Source organism: Pinus tabuliformis, chromosome 1_2 (assembly GCF_031772625.1).
Source record: "Pinus tabuliformis cultivar Carrire ecotype Pingquan chromosome 1_2, CPIR1, whole genome shotgun sequence".
In the NCBI taxonomy this organism is placed as follows: Eukaryota; Viridiplantae; Streptophyta; class Pinopsida; order Pinales; family Pinaceae; genus Pinus; species Pinus tabuliformis.
Genome location: NC_142298.1, coordinates 147,023,810 through 147,034,663, shown reverse-complemented (window position 1 = coordinate 147,034,663; position 10,854 = coordinate 147,023,810). Strand labels below are relative to the sequence as shown.

General features: G+C 38.8%; 1 protein-coding gene across 1 annotated transcript; it reads right to left on the bottom strand.

Moving 5' to 3' along the window:
* Window positions 1–5,635: 5,635 nt before the first annotated feature.
* LOC149204938 (histone H3.2) lies at window positions 5,636–6,357 on the bottom strand. Its single transcript, XM_089393389.1, has one exon. The coding sequence runs from the start codon at window positions 6,274–6,276 to the stop codon at window positions 5,866–5,868; it is 411 nt and encodes a 136-aa protein (XP_089249515.1). The 5' UTR covers window positions 6,277–6,357; the 3' UTR covers window positions 5,636–5,865.
* Between the last annotated feature and the right edge of the window lie 4,497 nt (window positions 6,358–10,854).

Below are 10,854 nucleotides of genomic sequence, written 5' to 3'. Positions count from 1 at the left end.
TTTGATGAAGGGCTTCCATTCCTTGGTGAACCCTTTCAATGCAATCTTCACCATATCTGAATCTGAAATAGTCACACAAATGGAAGCAAGCTCATCTTTGACCTAAGACAATCTTGATAGATATGAAGTCACTCCTTCACCCTATATCATCTTGGTGGATTTCAACTTATCCTCCAATACCAATACCTGGTTCTCGTTCTTATTCTGGAACAAATTCTGAAGAGCCATCAACATTTCATGTGCAGTGTTCTTCCTGGTCAAATGAGGTATTAAGGGATCCTTCACACCATCAAGGATAACCAATATCACCCTCGTTTAAATGCATAATTATTTTACTCTGCCCGACCTTCAATGCATAATTATATGTGACTGTAATAAAAATGCATGCCCCCTGCATGTCTTTCCTTGATGTGAGCTTGTTATTCAAATCATCATATTACTAGAACCCATGAATGACAGAGGTTTACCTATCTCCCTCGCTTTCATTATTTATACTATGTTTAGGCTCGTAAGCACACAAGGATTTATAACTCTCAAAACTAATAATTGATGAAGTTCAACTTATAAGTCAAGTATGGGAATATACCATTATCCAAGAATTACATAGGAAATCAATGTTCCTTATACAAAAAATCACATTCATCAACATAATACATGAATAACTCATTTTCCCATTAACACACTTGAATCAACCATTCATTAATCAAAACACTAGAGTTCACCATCAAAATGACATTATAACAACTCATTAAACATGCATACAATATTCGAATACAGGAGTACATAAATAAGCACTTATATTAAGACAAGAGTCCTCGAACTAAAATTGGGACTTCAACTCTCCACCAGGCCTTAGATTGGGTTGCACTGTAATCTCTCTTGCAGTCAATCACCCCCAAGCCGAATTCCAAAGCTTGAGGTGTGCTCCAAAGGACTAAGGCCAATACTGCTCGCTGAAATAGGGACTCAGAGGTTGCACCACCTCCACCCACCAACTAAACAATTTAACAAGTTGAAACAAGGAATCCAAAGGCCAAAGCACCTTCAACCACCAACTATTCAATTTAAACATACTGAAACGGGGAATCCATAGGCTTCACCACCTCCACCCACCAATTATTCAATTTTAACAAGTTGAAACAGAGAATCCAGAGGATTCACCACCTCCACCCACCAGTTATTCACGAGAATCCAAAGGTTATACCATGTCCACCCTAAGAGAAATTTCCCTCAGTGGTTCCATTCAGAGTATGGAGTCCAGAGCTCACTCATAATGAAACCAAAACAAACATAGGAAGCCTACAAAGCCCTCCTTGACTAGGAATCCAAAGAACAAGGCCTCCACCCACCACCTAGCAAGGGAATACAGAGATTAAACCATCTCCACCCTCCTACTAAAACAGGGATTCCAAAGACCTTAGCCCTTCACTTAAGAGATGCCCATTCGCTCTTCTAGTGCTTAATTGAAACCTTCTCTCTCATCCTTTGTCTTCCTCGAGAAATGTTTCTTCCTCCTCGCACTAAGAGTTATTTTCTCTCCCCCCCTCTTAATGATGCTCCAACGAATGAATCATGAATCAATGATCCCCCTCTTCTTGTGCGTCCTCCCCTTTTCCTTCATGGAGAGTCCTTTCTCCATAGCCTCCCATTACTATTGTTGAAACCATATCTCGATTGCATGGACATACTATGCTCATCCCACTTCTTGTTGGTTGACTTCAGTTTGCTCTCCTCCTTCTAGCACAACTCCTTTGATATTTAGTTTGTCTTCTTTACTTGTGGACTTGCCCAAGAGAGGCATGGGCTCGTCCTTATTTTCCAGTTGAATTAACAAGGTCAACCCATTTAATCCACCAATCAACCTCCTTAACTAAGCATTTAAAACAACCAGGCCTCCTCAAGCAATCTCCTTCCCCAAGCTACGAAATTTGTATCCCAATTCTCAAGGATTTAATTATAGCAAGGTGATTTAAAAATATTTACAATAAGGGATTAGCCAAGGGCTATCACATTTATATTACATAATCACATAAAAATAAAAATAAAAATTATTAATATTACTCACTATTTTATGAATTAATTAGCCCCAAATACATTATCATAAAATGTTGAATGTAGTGTCATCACTGTCCATTTCGATGAGGCAAACTATTAACAATGGTCATGACTAACAAATTTTATGCATTTCACTGAATTATTTCATATTTCTTTTATATATGTTGAAGTGGGATAAGTTTCTTTTTTTTTAAATTAAAAATACTCCAAATTACTTTATGAAACAAAGATACATCATAAACAAGCAAGCGTCCAAGGAGGGAGACATATCTCGACCTCTGACATTGTATGGCAATATTACATACTAACAAAATTAGACACAACCTCCATGCTACTAACAGCCATGAAACCATAATAATCATTCAAAATTCTAGAACAAGGCCCGAGAAGAGAAGCATGTGCTTGAGCTATAGGCCTGACATCACCATCGCAACAATAAACATAGAAATATGGTCTATATGCCAAAATAGGAGAACCATCAATTGGCAGAGAGAATACTTCATTTACCATCAAGAAGAGCAAACACTGTGTGCGCCATCCCATACATTTTTCTTCCAACCAAAAACTTCATGCCCACCACTACATGCTTCAGAAACAAAATCCATCCTTAATGGTTGAGACTTTGTATCATAAGCAAAATTTAAAAGCACACAGCCACGAACCACATATGTTGTTGTCATCCGTAGGAAGGAAGAACCATCACAAGGACTTGCATAGACCATAACAGGGATCAAGAGAGACCCAGAACATACCCACCACATCCGCCACACATTATTCATTTTCAAAAGAGGAAATATTGGTCAAGACATAAGCAATCAAACTAGGGGAATCCAACTACTCTCCCCCATCAAAGTCACAAGCTTTGTGGCTCTCCACATGCAAAAATCGAACCTCAATCTTATCCACGCAAAACCTCAAGTCCCTCAATATTCTCCTCACTTCTTCAATAGACACAAATATTATATTTTTCCACATGCTTATCCCTCAACATGAGCCCCAAAAGCATTTTCATTTGCTAATGGAGCACTACTGAGTTCAAACATTGCTTACGCCTTCCCCTTGTATGCCTAGGGTTCGAAACCCACACTAACATATCTTCAAGCAATTTTCAGTCTGAGAGAGATTACCACTCTTCCCATACTTTTATCTCTAGTTCATGAATCCCTTCACAAGTCTCCAAAGGAATAGCATTAAAATAAGACACCACAAAATCATGGGCAAAAAGCTTTACACCACACTAACCTGGTTGAGATCTACCACCTCCTCTCGTCATGCTTCTCGCCCTCTAACTTGGCTTGAATTATAGAGTTATAGGAGGGTTCTAGAATCTCTTTCTAGGGGTTGCTTATGCCTGCAAAAAGACACAAAGGACAACTCAACCCTTCCTTAACTAAACCCAAATACCAACAAATAATTTTGCCACAAAAACATCTAACAAATGACCTAGCTTTAATAGAGAACCCACTAGACAAGAGCACTAACAAAGCTTCTTCAATCAAAGATTGTACCCCTTTACCATTGAAAACACCAACATAAACCCCAAGACCCAAAAAACTCCACAACCACAAGCCCACAAACCATTGACCCAACCCAACCCACAACAAAAGGCAACCCTCACTAAAAAAGACACCCAAACCACCTCTTGAGATAAAATTGATTGCCCACTCTCACAAAAACTAACCCCACGCCCAAATCCAAGTCAAATTTACAAACTCAACAAAAACACCAACACCCTAAATACAAGCCACATCTCTCAAGTGAGACTCTAAACCTAGAGAAACCATGCTCACATAATTACCAAGCATGACAATCAAAAGTAACCAAGGGCAAGCTAGCAAGGGCGCATAAAGCTTTACCACTTCCAAGAGCCAAACAAAAACTCCAATTGAATGTAGTCGTCCCCTCACAAGACCACACCAAACCAAAAGCACTCTCTACCAATATCCAAATTGAAATGACTCCAAGAAAATTCTTGCTTTCAAACCACATAAACTACTCCATTTTTACTAAAAGCTCACTAGCAACAAACCCTACAACTCAACAACACCAAGACAACAAGGCACTCGCCACTCCATCACACCATCTTTCACAAATGCCTTTACCACCCATTCCTTCCATTACATAGCCCATCCACTAACTAGAGGCTTGCATGCACATGCATATGAGATGCAAGGTGTGTCCTTTCTCCATAAAGGCACAATTACTCCCAAAAAATGGACACAGCCCCATACCCCTTTTCTTCTCTCAATAAGACACCCCATTCAAGATTGAAGTGGGTCTTCTCTCGATAAGACACCCCATCCATTGATACGTCTTCTCTCGATAAGACACCCCATCCAAGATTGAAGTGACATAAGTTAATGTACAAGTAAATTCCAATTTTATTTATGGGAAACAATGCTATTATTTTTCATCTATTTGTTTCATATTGGAATTAAGCCATTTTTAAAGTAAGAGATTAATGTAGCTTTTGGCACTTCTCTTCGATTGGGAGATTTTAATATTATGACCAGGTAAATTAGCTTTAGCTTTTTGGGGCAATGAAAATTTCAAATCTGTAATACAAATAATAGAATCTCATATTTATATTTATGAAATCCTTAAAAATGTATCCACCTGAATATTTGAAGTCCAATTTTGTACAGTGCATTGAGCTGTGTTAAGAACCCCCCAGAGAGGCTGTTGGGAAGGGCAACTGGTCTACCCTCGTGATTCAGAAAACTATAACTAGTTTCGGGAGGATGATGTCTTCTTCACAGGGGAGGTAACATGGGGCACCGAATTTGGCACTCTTTTTGAATTTGCATTCGAAAATGCTCAGTGTTGTATAAATGTTTTGATCTTCAAAAAAAGAAAGGTGCCAAATTATTTAGAAATGTTGAAAAAATCCTATAGCAATACAGCTCCAAATCTCACGCTGCAATGGGCATCTTACAGGCAAAACATCTTGTAGACAGAGGTGATGCCGCGACACATCACGGAGTTCACGGGTACCATCGAGACACTTCTCTCGGACTAGCAATTTCATCATCCAAAGTACCTCTTCACAAGTAAGAATTCATAAGAATGCATTTTCACAGATGCTAGAATAAGAATTCATAAGAATGCATTTTCACAGATGCTAGAATAAGAATTCATAAGAATGCATTTTCACGGATTGCTAGCGAACAATTTTCTGAAATAACGCACAGCACACCAACTGACTCGCTATCACTGACACTGACGCAAAAGAACAAATTTAAAGAACCTTTTTCCAACACAAAAGCTTCAATAGTTTCACCACTTCACACATTTGGAGGTTGCAGACGCTCTGTCTGTGTGTACATGAGCTCTTTTTTATGCCATTGGCACATAAAAATTAAATTTTTCAATTGAATTAAAACAGGATTATAGCGGGAAATAAAATGAAAACAAATTTAAAGATATTAACGCAAAAGCTTTAAACAGGGCATCATTCGATCACATTCAGTGATTGTGGACGCCCTGTCTGTATGCACATGCATTTTTTTTATGCCACTGACACAAAAATTAAATCTACTACACAATTAAAACAGGATTAGAGGCAGAAGTAGAGCGAGGATAAATTTAAAGAATCTTTTTAACATAAAAGCCTTAACAGTTCCACCTGAGCAGCGAGGCAGCGTTTAATCACATTCAACTGCATCTTTTGATACCAGTGATGCATAAAAATTAAATCTTTCATACGATTAAAATAGGATTAAAGAGAGAAGTAGAGGGATAACAAATTTAAAGATCTAGATGGTGGTGTGAAAACACACCATTGACTTTCATAAGCGAAAAAGTTCTGTTCTATGCCCTCTCTCCCCGAATGCGGCGAGCGAGCTGAATATCTTTGGGCATAATGGTGACTCTCTTGGCGTGAATGGCGCAGAGGTTAGTATCTTCGAAGAGACCAACAAGATATGCCTCCGCGGCTTCTTGCAATGCTGCCACCGCTGATGACTGGAATCTCAGGTCCGTTTTGAAATCTTGGGCAATCTCTCTTACAAGCCGCTGGAAGGGCAGCTTTCTGATGAGAAGCTCAGTGCTTTTCTGGTATTTTCGGATTTCACGGAGAGCAACAGTACCGGGCCTGAACCTGTGAGGCTTCTTGACTCCACCAGTCGCCGGTGCAGACTTCCTAGCTGCCTTGGTTGCCAGCTGTTTTCGTGGCGCTTTACCCCCTGTTGATTTACGAGCAGTCTGCTTAGTCCGTGCCATCTCCTCTCTTTTCTTCTGTCAACTTCTCCGCTCTTTTCTGCAAAATGCAAATTCAATAAACCCTCAAGATCAATGAATACCCCCACCTGCACGATGTTCCCTTTTAATAGCCTTGAAGGTTAGATTTCTATCTTTCAAATTGCAGTACATCTCATCTCGACCGTCCCCTCTTTACCTTAATCAACGGTCCATATTTCAACCGACCCCTTTTTTCCCACGCGGCACGGATCACTAACGTTGCCTCATATACCCTACTGGCTTGGGTCGGGGATGGAAAATTGCTTCATTATATTATGGTTACAAATTTAAAAAATTATAGAAATTAAAAACAAAAAAAATGATGAATAATATAATTATTAAATTATTTTATTTTTAAATTCTAACTCATAAAAAAATATATTATCTGTTTTATTTTTAAATTTGATTTGGGTTTGATGGAATATAGACCTAAAGGATATAAATAAGGAGTCCCTTATGACATCAACGATTAAATTTATCCCATGAGATATTTGAGAGTTTATAAAGAAAATATGGTTATAACACTAGAAACTTGACTATATTTATAGATGTTCTTTACTTTTAAGAAATTAAATTGCTTGTATTGCATATTATAGGCCTAGGAAAGGGGAATACATTAATGTGTTTAAAGATATTGATTTGATAATATATTATAAATTGCAAAAATAGTGATCAAAGAGGTGTACAATTTGCTAAGATTAATGTATAATATTTTGGTTTTATCTGTATCACTTTTTTTTATCATATTATTATTTTTGTTGGTCCAAATAATCATGGAAATAATCATGTTTCCATCACCTGGATTTTGAGAGTAATTTATTACTTCTCTATGACTTCAGGATAGTTTTTTTTTGTTAGAAGTCATGAGCACAATGGTCCCCACAAAGACATCCTACAAGTTTGTTTCAATTCCTTCCCACAAGGTAAGAACAATTATTCCTAATGATATCACATATATTTCTATCTCTAAGATTGACGAAATTTGTAATTTGTATAAAAACTCCATTGCAATTGGGTACTTTGGCAATTGCATACAACCAGAACACTAATTAAGTCTTACATGAGGGAAGTGTGGGTTTTTTCCTTTTTCCATTCCTGAAGAAATCCCACTATGTTGTCATTATCAACTACTTGCAAAACACATGTCCTATTCAAATATTGTTGTTGTGCTTTTGCATTGCATTATTAGGTTTTCAATTGAATGATATACCCAACTCTATATTGTTCTAGTGGTTGAGTTATTTGACCTTCCCATGCATTTTATCCCTTTTTTTGAGTTAATAGATGGATATATTTGTCATGAGTTGCCCCCACTTCTTTAATTGTTTGTGTCGTAAGAGGGTTTCTCTATAAATTACCTTGTCAAGAGACCTTAAGGATTATATCTTAATCCAGGCAGAGGATGATATGATTAAGCAACATGTGTGATGTATCAATTTGCTTACTTTCAATTTTGATGTTAAATTTTGAATCACATCTGTGGACATCTTATCATGGCTAGGATGAACCCACTTGCTACCCTACCTAACCAAGCTCCTTAAGCTCAAGTTCAACCAACTGCCCAAGCCATCGATGATCCTGTTAAAGAGTGAGTTAATATGGTTTGTAAGAACTCTAAAGAAATTGTTGCAAATTACAATACTTATCCTAATAATTTGATTATTTTTTGTGTTCTAAACCTAATAAACCAATTGTAGCAACCCTTTTTCCAATCCCTCTTGTAAATACTGCTATGAATCGTAATTCATGTTAATAATATGGGATTGTAAACATTGACTGGCTGAGAGAAGTGGACATCGATTCAGAGTTCTAAGGAGGAGGAGGAGTTGCTTGTAAACCCGAGCCACTATATTTATTTCACCACATATCTCCCTGATTACTTTATGGCATTGTTGGTGCAAGCATTGAATTCACGTATGAGCTTCCTGAGTGTAACACCCTCCTCCCACATCCACCCAAGTAACCATGCCAACAGGGGTAAACATGAGACGAGAGGCTACTATGATCAAATTCGACCTCCTAGGTAACCTTAAGGAAGTGGAATCAATGGAACATCATACATAATAGAGGCATGGCAACATCAATTAGACACAATGGTTGAAATCCCAAACCCAATTGAAATGGGTTGCGTCCCGTCGAGATATGGAGAGCTTTGTTTTAGCTATGATGCACATAGGGAAGGCCCTCATCCCATGTTCGTGGATGCATGGAGTTGTACATGTGCAGTATGTGCACGATCATCTTGTTAACAACCTATGTCTAACCATCATTCTGGGGATGGAATGCAGCCAACTTGGTGTTCAATAATGAAGAGAGGCTTAACTAGAATGTGCTCAGGAACTTGCTATCATGATATGATATAATGGTCTGTGGGATCCCAAAATACATACTCATTTAAAGAAGAGTTTTCCAGTATCCTCTATTGTGACACTCTTCTTACAGGCCACCAATATAGTCATCTTAGAAAATTTGCCCATGACCACAAATACACAGTCATTACCATGCTTGCTAGAAGGGAGACCAGACATATAATCCATGGATATGGATTCCTAGGGTTGGTTGGGAGTAGGCATAGGGGTGTACAGGCCTTATTCTTTTATGGTTGGCTTGGCGATGACACAAATAGTGCAATATCTGATATATTTTCCAACATCCTTTCAGAGTTTTGGCCAATAAAATACTTATGTAGTACTGCCACATTTTTCTCCATGCCAAAGTGCCTTGTGACCCGAATGTAGTGTGCCTCCTAAATCATCTTGGCACACTCACTTGAAGGAACACAAAGGTGGTCCAGGTAGCATAATAATGCATCCTAAAGGTGGAATTTTGGAACTTTCTTTCCATCCACTACCATCTGGTATGTGGTGGAGAGCTCTGGATCATTTTTGTATAGTTGTGGCCATCAAGAGGTCTCGTGGCCATAAGAGTTGAGAACAGTGGTCAATGTTGCAACCGGGGGCTAACTAAGGCAATATGCAACATGATTGGTGTTTCCCTTCTTATATTTGATGTTCAAATGGAATTTTTGCAGATATGTGGACCACTTCTGATGTAGATCATTCTGTAACTTCCCTTGTGTCTGTATAAACTAAAGAGGTCAGTGATCTATGTGGATGACCATCTCCTTCCCCAAAATGTAATGTTTCCATTATCGGCAAGCCTACACGATGGAATGCATCTCTTTATCATAGGTTGGGTATTTTTGAATTGTATCTAAAAGTGTTTCGTTGTGATAGGCCACTAGATGACCTTGCTGGGTGAGAACTGCACCAACAACATAGTCGGAGGCATATGTTTCATTTTCAAATGGTTGTTGTAGGTCCGGCAATGTGAGTACTGGTGCAGAGCAAAGGCGGTGCTTCAACTCAAATAATTCCTTTTGTTGGGGCTCAGACCAAAAAAAAATTGCTTTTGCTCTACCCTTGGTAACTTGACTCAAAGGCCCAGTGATATGAGAGAATCCCAACACAAACCTCCGATAAAAATTGGCAAGGACCAAAAAGTTGTGAAGTTCTGTTAGATTGGTCGAGGCTAGCCAATCCCAAACGACTTGGATCTTAGCCAGATCCACATGCACACCTTGCTCATCAATGATGTAACCCAAATATTGAACCTGGCTCATGCCAAAGGTGCATTTCTCCAAGTAAGCACATAGCTTGTGATGCCGCAAGGTTTGAAGGACCTATTGAATGTGTTGCAAGTGCTCTTCCCAAGTCTTGTTGAAGATGAGAATATCATCTAGGTATACAACCACGAAGGAGTTGGTAAAGGGTTGCAATATGTCCTCCATTAGCCTCATAAAAGTTGTAGAGGCATTTTTCAACCTGAAAGGCATGAACAACCTCCCAAACATGCCCTCCTTGGATTTGAAGGCGGTCTTACATACATCTGTGGGCTCTGTTGGGACCTGGTGATAACCAGAATTAAAATCAATCGTGCTAAAGTACCTATCCCCCTTCATTTGGTTAAGAAGGTCATCAGTCTATGGGATTGGATACCTATTCCTAATAGTGATTTTATTTAGTGCCCGATAATCAATGCAGAGTCTCCAAGTCCCATCCTTCATCTACACAAGTACAATCGAGCTTCCACAAGGTGAGGAACTTGGTTGCATGTTCCCTTTTTGCAGCAACTCCTAGATTTGTTGCTTGATTTCTTCATTTTTTAGACTAGAGCGACGATATATCAGCCCATTAGTTAGGGGTGTGTTGGGAGTCAAATCGATTGAATGCTTGACCTAACAGTGCAAAGGTACCTATGTGGGTGAGGAGAAGATTTCCTTGTATTCTTCCACAACCTTATCCATCTTCTTATGCTGCGTGACCGAACCCTTCTTTGGGGCCATAAATGTGGCCACAATATTCCCTTACTTTGAGAGCATATCAGAAAGAAAACAAATTTCCTAGTATGGGAGATGATCTTAATACATTGCTTAGTAGAGATCAAAGAGATGGAGGTAGGCGGGGCTACCTCCGATATCCTGTATGACCTACTACCTAAAGTAAAAATAATAGTGCAAGGCCTAAACTCATACACAACATGTTGCTTCCATAAGTATGG